General features: G+C 35.5%; 1 protein-coding gene across 3 annotated transcripts in view; it reads left to right on the forward strand.

The window, feature by feature from the left end:
* Positions 1–22352, forward strand: part of ATRX (ATRX, chromatin remodeler) — a 78800-nt gene that overhangs the window by 52860 nt on the left and 3588 nt on the right. For all 3 annotated transcript variants that reach the window (XM_026848252.1, XM_026848250.1, XM_026848251.1), the window contains exons 22-33: positions 1670–1800; positions 2095–2183; positions 2355–2527; positions 4880–5033; positions 5297–5400; positions 7813–7921; positions 9007–9184; positions 10496–10690; positions 18974–19123; positions 20357–20482; positions 21419–21514; positions 22058–22186. In XM_026848252.1, the coding sequence (XP_026704053.1) occupies positions 1670–1800; positions 2095–2183; positions 2355–2527; positions 4880–5033; positions 5297–5400; positions 7813–7921; positions 9007–9184; positions 10496–10690; positions 18974–19123; positions 20357–20482; positions 21419–21514; positions 22058–22186 (1634 nt within the window). The remainder of the gene's footprint in view (positions 1–1669; positions 1801–2094; positions 2184–2354; positions 2528–4879; positions 5034–5296; positions 5401–7812; positions 7922–9006; positions 9185–10495; positions 10691–18973; positions 19124–20356; positions 20483–21418; positions 21515–22057; positions 22187–22352) is intronic.

A 22352-nucleotide genomic window follows, 5' to 3' on the forward strand; every position in this document is an offset into this window, starting at 1 on the left:
TCAAAAGCCTCTTACAGTAAGCTTCAAACTTGCTACATTGTTGGAGCCATTAATTTATGAAGAGGTTGTATGTGTAACTAACTATAAGAAAATGAACTGCCTAACAAGTAGTGTAATTAATCTACCTACACTTTAAGGGCTCAAGAAAGTTATTTGAGTTTAGCTAAGTTTGCATTTTCAAAAGCGGTTGTACTGTTTCATGACTTACCAGCCCTTTGTGGGCTTCTTAAATGCCCTTAAACTAGTGGAAATCGTTATCTGCTTTCTCTGTCTTCATCTTAGTTAGTGTCCTGCCAGTTTGGTCAGCTTAGTGCCAGAGACAATATGAGAAAGAAGAGGGGTAACAAGAGAAAGGAAAGACAAACAGCCTCTTTTAGAGGGGAAAAAGCTGTTTAAGCTAACCATGACTGAAGTCTCCAGAAAAATCTCTATGCTGGTTGCTGATGCCCACATTAATTCTTTGCATTACTTTTGTATTTCAAAAGAAGATGACTTGCTTTCTGATTTTCATTAAATAAGAAGAGAGTCTTGCTACTGAAGATGGATATAGAAGGAGAATTGCTCCTTCTCATCTGCAAATTTTTAAAATTGCATTTTTGTTTGTAACAAGCATAAACTAAAATACACATTTTTAGATGCAATTTTAACCAAGTTTTGCTTTCGTTTAATGAAAATGATACATGTTTTCATTCACTACTGTAATATAGAAAATTTAACTCTGTAGGAATTGTTAAGTTGAAACTTGTTAACAGCAGCTATCTCTGTATCGCTGTGATGTTAGCTCAGCTTTAGGGAAGTCAAATCTAAGAATTTCTGTTGTCCTTACAATTCCATTTCCCAAAGTCATAGGGGAGCACAAATGGGAAGATACCTGAATCTGTAGTATCATTAAAACATAGCAAGAACTTGCTTCATTAAAAATATTTATATTCTGCAGGTGCTTACCGGGATTGTCTTGTGCATTGAGCAAATGTGCTGAATAAGCTTTGTGCATGTTTTGCTGTAGACATTTGTCATAGTTTGTGATACAATAAATACTATTTTACATCAGGAATACATGTCTTAAATTATGCATATAATAAATATAAAAACCAATCTGTTTCAAGAACCTAATGTGCTGCTTAATGAGAAATTGAGACTACCAAAATTAAGTTTAACTCTCTAAATGTTGTACTACTTTGCACTAATTTTTGCAAATGAAAAAATAGGCTGGACTTTTTTTAGATTCTTTATTATAACAGAGTACTGCAGCATTGTAAGTCATTAAATAAAGGTAGCTCAAGATAGTAAGCCAAATTGATTGAAACCTAAATGCAAATTTTATTTTGTGTTTTCTACCTCGGGCTGCTTTTGCAAAGCCTAAATAGACATGACTGTCCTTTTAAGAGGATTTGGATACATTCCTATACTGTGGAGAAATGTGCTTTTATATAAAATGCTAATCATGTTTCTCATTATCAAGAAAAAGGGGAAAATCTAATTTTGACAACTTTAACTAGGAAAAAAATGCCTGTGACTCAGTAATTTGACCTCTTTTACAAGACACGTTACAATATGATGTGCATCTGGAAAGAACACTCAGTACTGCACTAACGGATTGTTCAAAGGAAAACAGTATGTGGCAACCTTACTTCAAGGTTTCATTCTAAAACCTGAACTTTATTGTCAGGTGTAGGTAGTGGCAATGAAGGTGGAAGAGGCAAAGCTGGAGCTAAACTATTCCAGGATTTCCAGATGTTGAGCAGAATCTGGACTCACCCTTGGTGTTTGCAGCTGGACTATATTAGCAAAGAAAATAAGGTAAATTAGATATATCAAAATACTCTCTATTGAGAACTTTCCAAATAAGCTTTGCCAAATGCTAGGTAAAGTTTCGTCAAATTAATGGAAATCTTTGTTGCTGTGGGGTAATTTTGCTGCTGTTTTTGTCATATTTTTGTTTCTGGGTATGTTGTCATTCTTAAAACATTTTGCAGGGCCAACCCTTTGTCGAAGTTACCATTGTTTAAATGAAAAATAAGTGGATTGCTAGAAGTTTAATAAAAGCTTCTGGATGAGCATACTTAATAAAATTTATGTTTTTTCTCTTTTGAGGGCTATTTTGATGAAGACAGTCTGGATGAGTTCATAGCTTCAGATTCGGATGAAACTTCAATGAGCCTAAGTTCTGATGATTATGCAAAGTAAATGAGCTTTTATTTCTTGTTGTATGTTGGATTTATTTCCCTAATAGAACTTAAGTGATTTCTATACAAGTGAATTTTTGTTTTAATTTTATATTACCTGTTAGAATATGTTCTCTAGCAGTAGAATTTAAAAAAAAAATAATGGGGTGTACAATGTTACCTTTCTAGGAAAAAAAAATCCAAGGGGAAAAAAGTGAAGAAAGACTGTAGCTCAAGCGGAAGTGGCAGCGATAATGATGTTGAAGTCATTAAGGTCTGGAATTCAAGATCTCGTGGAGGTGGAGAAGGAAATGCAGAAGAACTTGTAAACAACCCTCCATCTGTTACAAAATCAGATGAGGGTGAGTATAATATACAATAAAATACAAAGCACTTAATTTTGCAAAAGGCAATTTGAGAGGGCTGTCAGGAATTCTGCTTTGTTGCAAACTGAGGAATTCCTTAATTTCATGAACTGATTCTATGCTTACAGCGCCTGCTGCTACTTACAGTACATTTGTCCTGGAAAAACGAGAAGCATCAGTTTAGAACCTGAGGGTCTTGTTGCAGGGAAGCTGCACAGTTATTTATCGTTTTTTAGTCATATGTACAAAACAATACAACGTTAACAGAGGAACTATGCTGCTTTTCATCTCTCTTTTGTTTAAAGTGAAAGCTTAATGGAAATATTAAGAAATACGCATGTCATTCATTGTTGTACCTGCAATTTGAAATGGATGTTGAGCAAGCAGATATAATGCAGCAGGAATACCAGACCCTCTTTAAAGAATGTTATTCAAACTGTTTATATCTGTACATTTCACTTTTGGATTTTCCTTTAATAATCTAGCTTTTGTCTTGTATCCAGGATCATAGGCTAGTTTTCTGATTGTATAATTTATTGTGTGTCTAATCACTTTCTATGAATAAGTGAATTTTGAGGACAGTTAAGGTGAGAGTAGGTTTTTTTGGGTCCTCATTCTAATGACAACCATATTGTAAACGTGTAAGGGGAAGAGTGTGAGTGTGTATGTGTAAAATACATTTAAAGATTAAATGTATTAAAGAAATGCTTGCACTATAGGCAGGATAGGCTTTTGTATCTGAATCAAATAAAAGTTTACCTCTCATGCAGCCTTATTCAGTTTAATGAAGGTACAGAATTTCTATACAAACACTTGATGCTGCACCAGATGAGGTTTGCAGGCAGGCTCTCAATCTCATTGCAGCTGTTGGAGGCCCTTCTGCAAAGTTTTAAGGGTGAAGATAGAAATAGAGAGGTGGTGTGTATAGGATTTTCCCACAGCACATCAAGGTCTCTTATTTGGTTAACTTGTTCATTCTCTGTTCCAATCTTGAAAAATACATTCTTTAAAAGCTTGTACGAGGGAATGCTCAAATGTGTGTTCTGTCAAGATCAGTTCTGTCTTACACCTGAAGCTTACTGGTGTGTCATGATTGATTTGCGGTGCATAGTCTGAAAATGTAAATGTTTTGAATTGTTCATGAGATAGAATGCTTCTCCTACCATGTAAGTAAATATTTTAGTAGATCAAAGTTTTTATGTGAAGAAAGTTAGTGTTATAAATCTAATTAATCAATTTTTATCACTCTAATGCAAAGGAGGTTAAATTGAATATCATAGAAATATCATAAAAGAAATTAATGTAAATCAAGGGAATTCATTGTTCTTGTCTGCCTTTCTGATTCTGACTATAATGCTGAATACATGCTTTCTCCTGGTTAAATTCAGAATAAACATAATGGGAGTATTGTTAAAGGTCAGCACAGTCCGCATCTGACACTTTTGAGTGTGTGATACAGATCCCAACAGACTTGTTTTGCTAGGTGCATAGTTATTTTGGTATTTTTACAATGACAAACTATATTTTGTAATTTGTACTAGTACTTCTATTTTTTTAAGGGGTTAAGTCAAATTAACAAAATTAACTTACAGTAACATGTTTAAAATGGGATTGTTCCATGTATTTTACAGGTTTAATTAGTGTAATGGTGTTTTAGCAGATGAACAGACAAACTTCCTTAAAGAACTTTGCAAAATGGTAGAATTTGTTTCTTTTTTTCCTCTATTGTTAATTAATATAAAAGGTAGGGGAGGTGGTTTTTTTCTTACATGTTAATGTTGTCTTCTAACTTAGCTCAGGAAAAAAATACTCTAAATCTGAACCTAACAAAAGTAAAAGGAGATGGCTTACAGGTTTTATCTTAAACACCTGTACTGTTGTAACATTTGGAAACTTTGTTCGGAGAATTCATCTTGATATAGGTGAACTGGATAACCTAAAAGACCACTCTCTCTCTTTTTCCAACAATTTTAGATGTTTTTTTGAGATTCAAAAGAATTTTATTTATGGAAAGCTTCTTTTTAATGGCTGTAACATTTATAGATGAGTTTTCAAAGATGTTGATAAATACTCTTGGGTAGAAGGTGGAGATGGTGGAACTATTCATCCACATATCCTGCAACACTAAAAGGGGATTTGTGATTTACTCATGACTTGTGCTATTGAAAACTGCTAATCTAGTAATTGCTAATAGTGCAAACACTCTTTTTTCTTTGCCTGTTAGACTCTTTTCATACCAGTTAAACCTAATAATGAGGAAACAATTCTGTAGTTCAGATGTTTCATTGCATTTAAATGGAGATCATGCCTTTATCTTTTAATTCTTTCTTTTTACTTTGTTTTTTATAGGCAAAGCTACATCCTCTTCCAATCCTGGTAGCCCAGCACCAGATTGGTACAAAGATTTTGTCACTGATGCAGATGCTGAAGTGTTGGAACATTCTGGGAAAATGGTGCTTCTCTTTGAAATTCTTCGAATGGCAGAGGAGCTTGGAGATAAAGTGTAAGTCAGTTCTAGAAATATTTCTAATGACCTTACACATACGTCAGTCTGTGTTCTTCAGCCTTCATAATGCTGTAGCTCGGTTTTCTGCAGCAAATGTGAGTTTCCCATACATGCATGTACTCCAATAAAGTCTTTCTGTGTGTCTAGAAAGGCAGTTTATTTCAAAGGTAGTATCAATGAGGATGGAAGAAAAATAAAGCATTACAATAATTAAAATAACCTCAGAGATTAATTTTGTGTTTCCCTGTTTCTGTTTTCAGCCTAGTGTTTAGCCAGTCCCTAATATCTCTGGATTTGATAGAAGATTTTCTGGAACTGGCCAACAGGGAGAAAACTGACAAAGAGAAGCCTCCAATTTATAAAGGTGAGTGTCACCTTGAACAATTGTAAAGCTAGTAACTGTTTTACAATACAAGTCTCTATGCAGTCCAAAAGGAATGGATTTGAAATAATTGTTTTAATTAGAAGTATTGTTTGCTCTTTACTATTCCTGAAGGTGGCAGGATTATTGGTCTCCTCTGCAGGTGGTCTCTGCTATCCCATTATGGACTGTTGCTTCTGACTTAATTCTGTATCATCCCTATTTAATATAGCCTAAGCAGATTAAATGTTCATCATCTGAAATGAGAGAAAGCATTTTCTTAAATTCTGTACAAAAGTGATGTTATATCCTGATGTGTGGCAAATTGTGATCCTTCCTACTGGGAGAGATAATGAAAGAAAATGAGGCTATTTTAAAACAGTGTGTAGAACATACAAAATGTGAATTTAAGCTTTTTATGTACCGCAGGAGATTGTTTTTTGGATCTCATAAGGGAGCAAAGTATTGAATGAATTATTATCCTAGGGATGCTCAAATGGCGAGGAATTTCTCACTAGCCAGACATGTCTTCTGCATAGGATATTTCTTCTGTTTACTCTGTGAGAACCTCCCAGAGCTCCTGATGATGCAATTCATCCTTATATGAAGTTTCAATTCCCAGTACATGTTGATTGAAGAATTATTATCCCCTCAAATATTTTATTAAGTGTAAACGTGTTGAATAGTTGCATCAGAGAAATGTGGCTTAGCGATACCAACACCATAGTTGGATGAAGATCTCCAGTATCTAGTTCTCACAGACACATTGTTTCTGGCTGGTGCTTCCTTACCTTCTGAACAGTTGTCATCTTCAGATGTTACAAGCTATCTGTGTTTTATGGAGTTTGTGCCTTTAGTCTGAGATGATGTTTTAAGGGGTGGATTTATTTTTTCTTTTGTGGTAGTTCTTTTGGTAAGTGATTAGACTATGTATCATAGCAAGATTCAGGATATAGAGATCTTCCTGACATTGTGTCTCAAAATTGATTGTATTGAGTAGTGCTGTCTCCTAAAAATACTGTTTTCTTTATAACTGATGGCACAGTGGGATTCATTTTGTGTACATATACCTTGATGGCCAATGAAAGGTTACTTGTGAATTGATGAGAGAAAAAAAATCTTCTGTCAGCTGTAGCTTGTTTTTTTTTTTTCTCCATCTGGCAAGAATCAGCCATAACTCACAGAATGATTAAATTGAAAAATATTTTTCCTGAATTTCAGTTCCAAAATGATTAAACCTTGACTTTTGAAATCTCCTTTTGAGCATTTGACACTTATGAATGCTATTTGTATAGGAGAGACTATTTGGAGAAGAGGGGGCTGATGGGAGACCTCATTGCCCTCTACAACTCCCTGAAAGGAGGTTGCAGAGTCTTGGGGATGAGTCTCTTCAATGAAGGAGCAAGCAACAGGACAAGAAGGAATGGCCTCAAGTTGTGCCAGGGAAGGTTTAGACTGAATATCAGAAAGTATTTACAGAACAGGTTGTTAGGTGTTGGAATGGGCTGCCCAGGGCAGTGGTGGAGTCCCCATCCCTGGAGAGGTTTAAGAGTAGGGTTGACATATTGCTTAGGGCTATGGTGTATTTGAGAACAGTCAGTGTTAGGTGAATGGTTGGACTGGATGATCTTCAAGGTCTTTTCCAACCTAGATGATTCTGTGACTTACACTAATGGTGTAACAAGAAACTACACAGATCAATCCGAAAAGTACAATTGATACTATAATGCCTAAACACTAGATGCAGTTATTTTAAAATCAACTTTGGCTCCAAATTAAGGCATATCTCTGCAAATGTGTGTATACAACTAGAAATAGTGAAAAACCAGAGTAAATACCCAAAAAAAGATCAGGTCTTTTCAAATACTTCAATTAAAACTTAATCTTGGAACATAATTTGATTATATATTTCTATCTTTTAATTCCAATCTGCATAAGACTGCTTTGAGGAATTTCATTTAATATCAGTTGGTCTTTTTGTAAAAAAATAACAGAATCTTAATAGAAAATGGATAGTGGTAGATGCTTGATGATTTTTGCAAGGTAAAATGATACTAACAGCATTTATTCTGTTTTGAATCATTTTAGACAAAATTGGTTTAGGAGCTATTGCAGGCTTGTGGATAATCATTGTCATAACAAATGCAGTTGCTATTATTTTCTGTCATGTTCCATATTTTATTATTAGAGCTTCACTACATAATTTTCAAGGTATGCTTGTGGCAAGCACCTATATCCTTCAAAAACTAGCTTTATCTTGAATAACCTATAGTCTTCTCCCATTGTTTTAAATTGTCACAGACTAGTATATTTTATGTTCCATATTTGGGGAGTTGTATATACTCAGTATTATCAGTCTGGTTACTGGTTACTTCTGCAATCAACATTTTAGTAATTGGACTGTTACATTTACAGGTGAAGGAAAATGGTTCAGAAACATTGATTACTATCGCTTAGATGGTTCAACTACAGCTCAGTCAAGAAAGAAGTGGGCTGAAGAATTTAATGATGAAACTAATGTGAGGTGAGATCTCTACTGATATATATACTTAACTTTCCCTCCTCTCTTTTTGTTCCCTGTTTATTTTCTGTTGTATTAGCTTAATGACCTTAAGGCTAGGCAAATAAGTATTGCAACACTGTCAGGTTCAGAACTTGCACAAAAAATGTGCAGCAAGATAGGTTTCTCTTTTCCTGAGCTTACTTCCATCTGTACTAATCAATACTTACTCAGTGTTTCCTTGTTGTTTTCATTCTTGTTTAGGTTGTCAGCAAATTGGATCAGAGACAGTCTTTTATTACAATTACTTTAAAGACTGTAAGGACCTAGGAAGGTCAGAGTTCTGTGGGGTCTGGCCGGGAGACAGCAGTTGCTTGGCTGGTCAAGCAGCATCCAGCTCTCTTCAGCCATCTCCAGAACTGTCTCCCAGCCATCCACTGTTCATACAAGATGGGACTTTCAAGTCTGATTTGGATAGGTAGATAGATACAAAATTTGGAAAAGTTTACTGAAGTTAATGAGCTGCACCTTCTTATATTTGTTTAAAAAATAAAATATGTAGTTATGTGGCAGTCATTTGTAATGTACAGAAAATTAAAAAAAAATTAAATGGAACAGTGTTAATACTCTACAGTAGTTTATTCTGTCAGGTGTCTGTCAAGAGCTCATTTTAAGTTGAACCCGATTGAGATGGTATTAAAAAAATGCAGATACATCAAAGAGCCAGTGTCATTCTAGAGTAACCCTGAAAAGCTGCTAGCCAGGAAACAGTTTCAACAGCATGGGATGTTCCTGTTTAAAATTATGGTTTAATTTGATATAACTAATTTTATTAGAGTTTGAAAATGCAAAACCCAAAATTGTTTCTTACCCACCAGTTTTTGTTGACAGTAGGTTTGCAAAAGGCCCTGATCTGTATTTCTAGGAGTGTTATGTTTTACTAAAAGTGTTGTCCTTTTAAAATCTGCATCTGTTTTATGCTTAATGCAGTATTTTAATGAAGTGTTCAAGTTATTTCAGTGTATGAACAACTCCATAGTAACACAGCAACATAGGAACAATAGTTGTTTTCCAAAACATTAAAATTTTGCAACTTTTCTCTGTTCCAGAGGCCGCTTGTTTATTATATCCACTAAAGCAGGTTCCCTCGGAATTAATCTTGTGGCTGCTAATAGAGTAATCATCTTTGATGCTTCTTGGAACCCATCATATGATATCCAGAGTATTTTCAGGGTTTACCGCTTTGGGCAGAACAAACCTGTGTTTGTGTACAGGTTTTTGGCTCAGGTAGGTTTCTGTCTTGATATTTTGGTGACATTCTGGTCCTGCTATCAAATTTATGAACTGTAACTATTTGGACTTGTATTGAAGTCTGTAGTGGTCCACACAAATTCAGTTATTTTCCAGCCCTAATCTGATAGCAGTATTTGGCCACTGAAAAAGCTCTTGAAGGAAGGATTAGTAAATTAAGTAACTACTGAAATTATTCCCTGTTAAACCCACCTTGTCTGACACATTGTGTAACAAATTCTGGAATTCTAGCAGTGATCTGCATGTCCGGACTCAGGCTCCCAAGTTCTCAGTTTTTTTAATTTGCACAGCACTAAAAATTCTTAATTGAACAGACTGTATAGAGGATGGTTGTTGCTAGGCTTGCTCAGTGTAGCTGTCTTCTACAGACCCCTGCTCTGTGCACTTCTGATGGTCCAACTGCTATGAAAACACAGGGAGCTTGAGAATTTTTTTTATAAAAAGACATCCAGTCATGATTTGAAAACTTGTATCACACCCTGCAGATACTAAAGATGTGTAATAGTTTTGATGCTCACTCATCTACGCTTTAAGTATAATGCCATTATTTTTTGCTTCATCTTCAGGTGTTACAGGGTAGACTGAAGACCTTTTCCCAGCAACAGTACCTGACTCTTGATCAAAAGTCACTATTTCCTTGCCAATTTAGATTACATTTTGTAACATGTTGTTGTCAGACATAGGCTTTTTTTCTTCAGGCTTCAGTCTATTTTTGTCATTTTCTATGTGCACTTTTGAACTGTTAATATTCTTTTTAAATTAACGATGTTCAGAACAGACTGTGCTGTTCTCACACTTCCGATAGTCATCATCTTTTTTTTAACAAGAAATCTTTTTTTTCATCAAGGATCTAATTTTTTCATACACAGCTGTGATGAATTACACTTGACTGCTTCCCTTCCCTTCTCCTCTCTACCCTAGTGATACGGTATCTGTTTTCGTTTTTACAAGCCACTCAAAGCAGCAAAATAACGTACATGCTGTGAAAATACCCATTTTTTTGGCCACAATCCTACTTTGGAGAATTGAAGTAGAAATGGATCTCTTCAAAACATTCCTGAATAGCTGTCATGTACACAATTCATATTACTTTGTGTTCGCTTCCAGGAGCTGTTTTTCTCTTTTTTTCCTCAGCAATGTTTGCAGGTAACTTTATAGATACAGGGTCAAAGAAATGAGAAAAATGTTGTTATGTTGTTGTTCTAGCTCTTTTATATCTATTAGGTGATTTTTCTATATGACAAGAAGGTCCAGTATTTGTGTGAAAGTGTGTGTCATCTTTTTCAGGGAACTATGGAAGATAAAATCTATGATCGTCAGGTAACAAAGCAGTCATTGTCTTTCCGGGTTGTTGACCAACAGCAAGTTGAACGTCATTTTACTATGAATGAACTTACAGAACTGTACACTTTTGAGCCAGATTTGCTGGATGATCCTAATTCAGAAAAGAAAAAGAAGAGAGATACACCCATGTTGCCAAAAGTAAGTTGATGCACATCACTAGGGATTACATGCTATAAAAATAACTTGCATCTGTTTCAGGACATGGGTTATTTGATTTTGGAAGGAGAACAGGGCTGTGTTTTCACTTTAGAGCAGTATTTTTCACTTTGAATGGAGGTGAATAACAGGTAACACAATAAAATATGTAATTAATGTAACAGATGTCTAATGAGCTAGATAATTTCTCTTCAATGTAATTGACAGTATAAGAAAAAGCTCTTCAGTTGAAAGACAGAACAAACAAAAATATATTTGCACACAAAGTGAATAGAAGTTTAACTGCAGGAAACTGTAGAAGCCAAGATTCAAATTAACATCTAAGTGGGTGCTGGTGATACCTAGCATTACCTCAGTTTGTGATAACAAATCTGTGAGGTGATATTGTACTTCAGGGTCTGTTTTTTTTCTACCTAGATAAGACTTTGTAAGAGTCAAATTAATCCATGCTCTCCTTTGCCAAGCCTTTTTGGTTTTTAGTTTCTTCTTTAACTGTTCTTGTAGGGACCATTAATATAGATACAGTAGAGATAGGGAGAAAGTTGCACTTACTGTTTATGTGAGGAAAATTGGACAAGCTAAAATTTTTGTAATCTACTTTTAGTGTTTCCAGTGCTAGCAGAGACCAGTGACATTATTGTAGACAATCATTTACACAGTTTACTGAGAATGCTGATATTCTGTACCCTAGACTAATGTGAAGTAGTGATGTCAGACCTTTTTCTGACTTGGTGCTAAATGAACTTTTAGGATCACAATGGTTTGTTTTCACTGAGGCTTGCCTAAATCTGTTTGTAATGGATGTGGCGTGGGTAGTAGTGGTTCACTATCCTATGTAACACTTAAGAAACTGGAAAATTTATTAACTGAATTTAAAAATAAAAACTGTAACTTTTACAGTCAGGCAGGACTAAACCAGGGGAAAAAAATAACTGGTTTATTTATTTTATTCTTCTTTTCCAAGTCAGTTTGTATTTAAGATTAAGCTAAGTTTTTTTTACTTTGTCTGCTTTATATACTCTTTGTGTATGTGGTCTGCTAGAGACTAGCTCATCATTAAGCTATTGTGCAATTCTCTTCTTACCAGGTGAATAGCTAGTAAACAGTACCATGTAAATGTGTGGCCTATAGTTAGTTAACTAGTTAAATTTGAGTTACTACTGTAGGACATTCTGCAGTGCTTGGTTTTCCAGTTTGTATATCCTATTAATTTCCAAGGAAAAATGGTATGTTTTCCATTCTAGACTATCTGTAGACCACTACAATATAATAAATTGTGGTCAGGCATTGCGTTGGCATTCTTAATAGTTAAGCCATTCTCTGAAACAGTCTGTTAGACCACCTACAGTGTCTTTGCAGCTGCCAGGGGGATTTAGGAATTGTTAGTCCTGTAAGTGTTAGTCACTGTTACATATACATTTCAAAACCCTTGAAAACAAACTTTAATGACTGTATCTAAGCTCTTTTTATTGCAGTGTTTCTCATTGTAAGCAGTAAATTGCAGATAACTGAAAATGTATTTCTGCCTTTTTCCTATGTTGTACATTGTTATTTTGGCATAGTAATTATTTTACTTCCTAAAACATACTCCTTTAGATTGTAATTAGTAGTATTTATCTTTTTAATGTCATTAGTTATTCAATGCTATATACATTTATACTTTCACAAACTCATAGCTAATGCACCATTTGCTGCTACTTACTGTTTTGCCAATTATTAGGCCTAGCATAAAGGACACAGGCAGCATAAAGATGAACAAATAACCAAATTGTATTTGATACAAAAGTGTCAGTACATGGGTGAGCACTGGGGGTACAAACAAGTCAGACTGTACATAACTGACATCAATCCCATTGACCCCAACAATGACACCGCACGACCAACAATGGGTGGAGTAAATGGTGACATGCAGTTTCCCATAGAAGGGATGGGAGACAACTGGGTCAACAAGCCAAACACATAAGACCAAGGAAACCACACACTGAATCTCCACACAGCCTGAATTTACAAAAGCCAGACCTGAGCGGAGCCCAGTCCCAGGGAGGCAGGAGGTCTTTCCCCAACAGGAAATTGCAGAATGCATCCACCTCACAGACAGACACTGCCCTTTCCTGCAAGGGGTCCCAGCTGTTATCCCTCAGTGGGACACCTGACCCTTGTTTACTTAACGTGAGACACCTGGGGTCATTTACCCAATGGCTCTCCCTGCCAGGCCAGCACCACCCTGGAGGGAAGCCTGAAGGTAACCTCACCCCCCCTTTGTGAAGGGCTGTGGGAATCACCCAGATGTCAACCTTAATTTGGGGCTTGGGGTTGAAACCCCAGCATTTCACATACTTATTTTTTATAAAATTAAAATAGGTTGAAAACCTATGAAGCAACTGTTTACTCAAAGCATAGATTGATCCAATGCAGTAATTATATTTTGGAAGTTACTTGTTTTCTTTTACGACAATAAGTCAATTAATGAATGACTTATAATGTAAGAGAGAAAATTTATAAACTCCAAACTTAATCTTTCAGTTTTAAATACTAAATTCCTTATTAATTCTGTTCCAACCATTAGTGTAAGGTTTGTGTAAGTTAAGTTGAATACAAGCTTTTAACCAAGTTCCTGGCTGTAAATAGAGCAAATCTGTGTACTGGAATTGTATTTGGTTTTTTTCATGGTTTTAGCAAATAGTATTGAATGGAATTTCATCCTTTTTAAGATGTGCATCTTGGTACATACTGTGTGCAAATTCCTAATCCCGTTTTTTTTATTATTTGTTGGCTGAAAAGGCTATAAATCATTAGGTAGATTCATCTTACTCCAGCAGTTTCTGTATTCATTTGTTGAAAACAGGGCTTTGCATCCCTGATAGCCTCACAGAATATGGGAAGCTAGCCATTAACCCCCAAATATATTTCCCTTTCTTTGTCCCCCTGAATTAGTCTTGGTAGTGAGGAAGAGAGCTGGATGCTGAGTTCCCTCAGCTCCTGCATAGTCGGGAGTTGGGAGCTGCAGCTGTGTTGTAGGAAGGACGTAACTCCCAATGCACGTTTTTAGCTGGTTGGCAGAATAGTCAGGGGCATGAGTGGTAGCTGGTGTTTTCATGTGTCATAGATACAGTTGTGGTGAACACTTCCTCAAAATGTTGCAGGGAGGAGGTGTTTCTAGGGAGTGTTAATAAAAATCAGTAGCTGTCATCATGTGATGTATTGCTTGCAATCTGGGTTTTGGGCAGGGAGTCTGAGGATCAGAGTGAAGTCTGTCATGTATGGCCATCAAATATGCCTGAGTGGCAAGTTACCGTGAATGAATCCCGGGTAGTTCAGCCAAGCAAAAGTGCCAAGCAAAAGTACCAAGCAAATTTAGGGTGATTTCTCTGCTGATCTGGCATTGACCTGCCCTACCTGGATGAACAGTGTGTAGTGCTAAGGTAGTAAACTGTCACAAAGGAATTTATGTCAGAAAACTGTTTCACTTGGTACTTATGTTTACTATTTTGTTGATCCCACTTCTAAAAAATTATTTTGGCTGCATTTGTCTTCCCTGTGAAGCTTAGCTGGTTGGGGTATTTTGTTTTCATTTTATCCTCAATTAGGTTGTTGCTTTGCCCACAAAACTGAGGTAGCCATAGTTGCAGTGACTCCTTTGATTCCTGTGGTTTGTTTAATTGAATTGTGGCTCATGCCTTATTTATAATATCTAAGTTTAACTTGTATGTTTTATTGCCTATTCTGTCTTTTATTTGGTCTATCCAATTCTCTAAAATACTACATAAAGAATCAGAAGCAAGTATCAGCTGTAGGAAATATTGCAGTGGATATTATTCTCTAAACTGTGCAAGGTTATTAAATCAGAAAGTTAACTATTGCTTATTTCAGTGTAATTTTAGCAGACATGTATGATTAAGCTTTACAATTATAAAATTTCTTAATTAAATGAATTAACAAGTTCATAGCATAACATTTTTTGAAAAACTTGAATAAAAAGATTATTGGTATGCTTATGAAAACATTTTATTGTAACAGTGGTTAATTACATAGCATCTGGAGATTAACATTTTCTTTAAGATCATGTTACATGATATTCTGATGCTTTGTTCATGGTAAGTTCAGTACACCCAACCTGATCTCTGCAGCTCTTAGCTGGAAACAAAGGCCATTAAAACTTATCTGTATTACTCTTCGATCACTGAGCTGTCTACCCCTTGACTGGGCTGTTCCTTTGTAAGAACCAGCAAAGCAAAATATGCATTTAGGCTAAAAGGTGGTGTTAGTTCTGGCTTTTACAGGTTTTGTGTACAATTGCCTCTCTGTCTTCAGGCCTCTTCTACATCTTCAAAGCATAGACTGCTGAACATTATTGTGTAATTTTATTGTTGTGCAGGAAGGTAAGGGATTACCTTTGTAATTCTTAGCATTGTTGTGAAATGCACAGTAAAACACGTAAATATACTGTGTCAAGTGGAAATAAAGCTGGGCTCTGAAAGAACAGACTCCTCAGAACATGGGTACAAAGATGTTGAAAATTTGCATTTTACAACTGACCCCTTCCAAACATGCTTTTTAGAGGGAATTCTGAATAGAAATTAGGTGAAATGTTTTCCATCTTTTCTCCAACTGTCTAAGCATGAATGTGAGGAAACCTGTGGAGGGTTAATAGGTTTTCTGCTGGATGTTTCTTAAGTCAGAGAACTTCTTGACTTCAGTGACATCCCACGGTAGGAAGGTTTTTTAGGTGTGCAGCCAGGAATTGTATATGAGTAATTCAGAGCTGAGCATTAGGAGGATTCTTGTAACCCCTAGTTTTAACACAGCTTTCAACTTCTTTGATACAAGAAAAAGTTTTCAGTTCTTCTTCTTTTAAAGGGTTAGGAGAATTTATTCTATACTGTTTTAAAAGTTAAGCCATTTTGTGAGTGAAGAAACAAATACTACTTATTTTTTAAAAATATATCCTTGAGAATTTTGGTTTTGCAATAATCCAAGTTTCAGTCAAAGACCAGTTTTCTTAGAAAGTGTTGTGGGGGGCGAGGATGTTGAAGGTTGCTGTTTCATATAAAAAAATTACATGGCAAACGTGTAGTATGTAGTTTTTGTGGAAGTTTATCAAGGTTTCATGTCAAGTTTTAATTTTAGCAGCAATTTTCCACCTTTTGCGGTCTGAACAATGCCGTCAGGTTGCTGAGGAGTGCTGAGGAGCCAGTGTGTACAGTTCTCGGGGGAAAATGCCTATTGCACTACAACCATAACTTCATAGCACCATTTCTCTGCCCTTCTGCATCTTGAACAATGTAATACTTGGTAAAACAGAGTATTTTTATGAATGTCGTTCACATGAATTACTAAATTAGTCTTAACTTCCACTGCTTGATTTCATTTACCTGCTATCCCTTCAGAGTTGAATTAGAAATTCAATACAATAAAGGTATAACAGGTGTCTTATGGCTCAGTCAAATTTGCTGTTTGAAGTATAGAAATAATTACTGTATATAGGCCGTGAGCTTTATGCAAATCTAGTGACTAATTATCTTAACACAGACTAAAGGCATAAGCAGGTTTTGTTGTTCTTCTCTACTTCTGTAGAGTAAATACAAAATGAAAAGATGGTGTAAAATGAGAAAAGTCTGTTTAATGTATTATGATGGTATTTTGGGTGCTACTGTTTACTTTGCTCTGAATTTATTAACAGTGGATCTGGAGCCTTTTTTTAAATCGGTGTGATTTATGACTGGACTATTGTTTTGGGATTTTTTTGAAGTAGGTTCTCACAGACTCTTAATGCTCATCTCCCAAAGGATTGTATGCTGGGATAGACTTGGCTAATATGTAGCTAACAGGGAAAAAGTTTTTTCACCGCAAATACTGATAGCTGGACTCAGTGATAAGTGCAATACTTGTGGCTTACCTTGGCCAGTGCAATACATATCTCAGAATAGTATATATGAGTAAGGAGCTGGACAAAGACATAATGGGAGGGCACTGGGTGTCCCTCAGAGCTGGCAGTATTGCACCCTCTGTTCCTCTCTTATTCTTCCCTAGATCAACGTGTTCAGTGGATTAGAGTCACAGTCACATTTTTATGTTAAATGAAAACTTGGCTCAGTTGAGGTCATGTAATGCAGATTGGAAAAGCAGATTAAAATAATAGTTCAGATTCGGTTGGATATAGTATACCATTATTGTATATTATGTCAGGACATAGCCAGGACATGTGTTTTACTGTAGGTTCTATACTAGAGGACAATTTTTTGAATTTTGGAAGGCTGTTGATCTCAGAATCAGAAGAATTTGCTGCTTATCTGAATTTTATTTTTAACCTTGGTATTAAATGCTCAATTGGTTGAGAAAAACTTGTTTATGAATTACAACATAACTCACATTCCTTTATGGAAGACCTCCTTCTCATACATTTATCTCTCCATAGTATTTAATTTCCATGAGGATTTTAAAAAGACAAACCTTTTTTTAAAATTCAGAACCTTTTTTCAGTATCTTAATTTTTTCATTCATCACCAGGATTTCATCTTAAAGCTTATAAATCAATTGATAATCATTGTTCTATCTACAAGCTAAATAAATGAAAAGGAATACTTATTCTGATGATTTTTTGTGTGTATGTAAGGTGAATTTTTTTTTTTTTTAATTGTAAAATTAAACAAACTAAATGGCAGTACCTTCCATATCCTGGTTTTCAAGCTCCATCGTTAAAGTTAATGCAAAATAAAGTTTAACGAAGAAAAGCAAACACACAGTTGGATGTAATTTAAACCACATTTCGAAGACTGTGTTGGCTAAGTGTGTGTGGATTATATTCCAGTATTGTTTTCAATAATAGTGTTGCCATGGAAATTAACGCATATGCATGTCCAGGAACCCTCCACACACTGATGTACAGCTACGGTATGCTGAGAGCACTTCTAATTGTGTTATCTTACTTTTGTAATATCTTCTTGACTTCTTCACCCACTTCATCTAGATGTTTATGTCATATCCTATTATTGCATCCCTTTTCTTTCTCTGACTTCTCTCCCACCATCCCAAAAATACCATTATTTGTTCCTTGTGCCCCTTAGACATGCAGATATTACTTTGAATATTTTCTTGAGGAGCTGTTGATGAAAGTATTGATTCAGATTTAGGGAGACCAGATAGTAGAAGGATGAAACAAAGACTAGCTTATATAATTGGTTAACATAATTGAGTATTAAACACACAGAGAAAGAAACAACTTTACGTAGCTGTTGTGACAAAACCACTGGTCCAGACTTCCACATGCAGTTCTCAGTGTTGTTGCAAAAATCTGTTTGCTTGTGGGTACAAACCATTCTTTCCAATCCTTGTTTGGTCTAGATTATAAAATGTCAGGGTAGGACAGTTTATATTCCCTTTTGAACAAATGCCTGGCAGAATAAGGGCACCATGTGAAGTGGGTCTGCAGGTATTCATATAATTCTACTGCATAAAGTATATTCAGTGTAGTCGCTGTAATTCATTTCAGGAGTGATCCAAAAGTTCAGTGAGATAATAGTTTTTGTATTATGAATCTTAGACTGAATGCTGAGCTGTATTGGAGCTTTGTGTGTGTGTGTATATATGTATACAGCATGCCTGTGAACAAAACCTCCATGATAGCTTGCTGTTATAAAGGACATTGTATTTTGGTTAACCTTAAAAGCAATTATGCATTTGGGGTATTATGGCATATAGAGGTCTAAATTGCAACCTGCTGATCAAATCAGATTCATAGCTATGATTTGACCTTCTGTAGTCCAGATGGGGGGGGACTATTTATCTTGATATGCATCTTAACAGTTTTTAGAAAGCAGCTTTTTTCTGTCGGATGCTGATGGACAGTTGATGGACCAAAGTACCTACTTAGTGTTTTAAATCTAGTAGAGGTGCTCTTTATATATTATAGACATAGATTATTGATAGGTCTTCTCAGGTATCCAGCCTAAGCAAAGGAAAAATCATTGAGCACATTCCATTCTTTTTAGGTTCTTAAACTGCATTTATTGTTGTGGAATCTTAAGTGCATTCCTGTGGTTCATTAAGTGATTGGACTGTCATCTCTGTAACAGATTGTTAATCCATTACCCTCCCTCTGAGGAAAAATGTACTATTAAATTATTTTTTCATTTTGTTTCATTGTGAAGTGCTCTGAGCTGCTATTTGTGGAATTGGGTCAAAAGCAGTAAGTTAGGCATGCACAAAGAGTAAATATAGTAGAGCTACTGAGTGACCCCTCATTTTATCATCTCTTCATTTGAACAGGATACAATTCTGGCAGAACTGCTTCAAATCAATAAAGAGTATATAGTTGGGTATCATGAGCATGATTCACTCCTGGATCATAAGGAGGAAGAGGAACTCACTGAAGAAGAAAGGAAGGCAGCATGGGCAGAATATGAAGCAGAAAAGAAGGTAAAGCTATCTAGTCAGGCTCACATACATGAAAATAACCTTTCCACATTCAAGTACCTCTTACCTTTTCAGTTTGTTTGGGGGAAGTTACTTTTCTTACAGGCCAAAAAATGGATATGTAAAGCAAATTTTGACATATGAAAAATGGAGATTCTGTGTCTTGTTTGTTCTTTCAATGCTGGTCTTTTCTGTGTATTTTCTTTGTTACTTTTGTTTAAAAGTTACTTTTTACTCACACATTTTTTATTTTGTTTCATAATAAAACTCAACTGGTGTTCTGTGTAATACCTCTCTTTTACCATGTGAGGGAAATTTCTGGCTCCATTAAAGGTATACAATTGTTTTCAGGACTTTTTGCCACAATCCCACAAATGCATAAGCATTTGCTAGAAAGGGCCTAAAAGTTTGGGGTTGGTTTTTTTTTTTTATTCCTTGTGTCTTATTTTATATTTAAGCAGGTGGTAGAATAAAGAAAATTGTAAATTGGCTACAGGTTTGGGATTTTTTACTGTAAAAGGAATGTGATAACTTGGTGTAACTGGAGTTTAATAGTAGGAAGATTCCAGGAGAGGCAAAGTTTGGTATTCAGATTGGACCAGTAATCTGAAAGTAGGAAAGTGGATGAATAAATTGCCATTGACCATCTTGAATGGATAGGTGACAAAATGAAAATGAAGTACTGGGAGAAGGTTTTGTGAGGAAGAAGAAACAGGAAGATATAATACAGTAAGCACTGAAATTGCCCCATGAGAAATCCATATGGGAGATGAGCTTTATATTCCTGCTAATAAATTATGCGTTTCACTTTTTCAGAATTTGATCACAGTGAATCAAACTCAACATTAAGTAGTGGGTTTGCAATATAAAAAAATGCATCTTAACTTCAGATATACTAATAAGTCATGATCATTATTTTTCTTAGTATGTCAAATAATTGTAATTAAGCTAAACTCGCATATTACTCGACTGGAATTTAGGTTCCTTTGTGATTAAAATGTCCTTCTGAATTGAGGTTTGTAAAGGATCTTCATTTACTGAGATGGGTTAGCCTTCACATGCAACGTCCAGTGCCTGTAGCCTTCTCTAAGGGCTGATTTGTCTGTATATGGTGTGTGTATATATATATATATATATATTTATATATATATATTTTTTATATATATATATATGTATATACAGAATACCATGAATTATCAGAGTTACTAAAATATAAGTACATCTTGTGTTTTTAAGGGCTTGACTATGCGTTTCAACATGCCAACTGGGACCAATATGCTTCCCACAAATTTCAACTCTCAAACACCATATATTCCTTTCAATTTGGGTGCTCTGTCAGCAATGAGTAATCAACAGCTGGAGGTAAGTAGCCATCCAAGTAGTGTAACATGTCTGTGTTGCTGTAAAGCTGCAAGTTTTTTTCTGTCACAAATAATGGATAATGTAATTTTTAAATACTTTGGTATTTATATAACTGTGTCCTGTTTTTAATAGGGGTTTTTTTTGGTGTGTGTAGCTATATTGAGGTCTAACCTGTATGTGTAGAAACCTATACCTGTGTAATGTCTCAGGATTCTGGAAGACTTAACTGCATTCTTTGCAGACATTAATTGCCACATCTAGCTTTCTACCTCCATCTGTCTTCTGTCCAAGAAGAGATTGGAGAGAGAAACACATGATCCAGTTATCTCAGGTCAGGGTTTGCCATCTTAAGCTGAAGTAGCTGAGGCATTTCTTCCTAAGAAGATGCCAAGCTGTGAACTGCAGGAGTTGAAGTCTTGTGATACCTACCTAGTGTCTGGTGAGGAGTCTGTGCTAAAGAATTGAAAACCTTCAACAAAGTGCAAATCAGCAGGACCTGTTTTGAATAGACCTGAGTAATTATACATAATATATGCTAGTATTATGCTAAAGTAGATAATTTAGCATAATAGATAATATTTTGAGCACATAGAATGAGTTGGAACTGTAATGTCAAAAAAGTCAGTATTGCAGAAAATTTACCTGGTTAGATATGTAGCACTCCTGTGATGACCTGAAAACCTTTGGGTACAAAGCCAGTTTTTTATAAATACTCTCCACTGTACGAATTAGCAAATTTATACATGCTGTTCAGTTACTCTATGCTCAAATTCAGTTGTATGGAAGCTTAGACTTACTGACATGTGCAAATTGAGAGAAAAATGTAATTAAAGTCTAGGTACACAAGGCAAAGATGAAGAAAACTTACAAAAGGTTGGCAAAGAAATGTATTCTTTATACCTATGCTTTATAATTAATTTTCTGGTGTTTTCTCAGGACCTTATTAATCAAGGAAGAGAGAAAGTTGTGGAAGCCACCAACAGTGTAACTGCAGCAAGAATTCAGCCTCTTGAAGACATCATTTCAACCATAGTGAGTGAAATGGATAACTAACTGTAGGTTATGGGAAAACATTAAATGTTATCAGGCAAAGAAATTACTATTGTATATGGTTATTCAGCTGATTAATTGCATTATTAATGAACATATTTTCCAGTTTGTATTGAATATTATCCATGTAGCTTGCAGTAACCCTTAATGGTATCTAGATGACCTGGAGCCTTAGAGAACTACCAGTTTAGATTCACAGTTGTTTGGCCTGTGCTGAAAATGCTGTTTTTCTACAAATAAGAATAATAATTATACACAACAAGATGTATTTCCTATATCTTGTCCTTATCAATCTTGTCTTGAGCTGTCACATTTCTTGCTTGCTCCCAATAATCTAGAGGTGTATTAATTAGAACTAATAAGTTGTAGTTCCAATTCTGGTGAAGTATATTTTTGCATTTACTGGAAATTGGGCTGTGTTTTAACTCTTGATACAACTCTGAACATAATGCAGGACCTCAGTTACCCTTATGGTTTTGTTAAAATGACTAGTGCCAAGAAAGTTTTGGTTTTTTTCCTTTTCAGTGGAAGGAAAATGTGACACTCACGGAGAGCCAAGTACAGGCCCTGGCACTAAGCAGACAGGCAAGCCAGGAGCTTGATGTCAAGCGCCGAGAAGCCATCTATAACGATGTCCTTACTAAACAACAGATGGTAAAATATCTAATATTTATTTGATCAACTGTTCATGTTTGAACTGGTGTGTTGAGTATGGACTTTGCATGTGTGCATTCAAAAATAGAAGTGTATGTTTAGGTACATAAATATGTACTTACAGAATGTGTGTACTTCGATGGCATTGTGTAATGGTGTATGACAC

The sequence above is a fragment of the Athene cunicularia genome (assembly GCF_003259725.1).
Source record: "Athene cunicularia isolate RWA chromosome 4 unlocalized genomic scaffold, athCun1 chr4_part3, whole genome shotgun sequence".
NCBI lineage: Eukaryota > Metazoa > Chordata > Aves > Strigiformes > Strigidae > Athene > Athene cunicularia.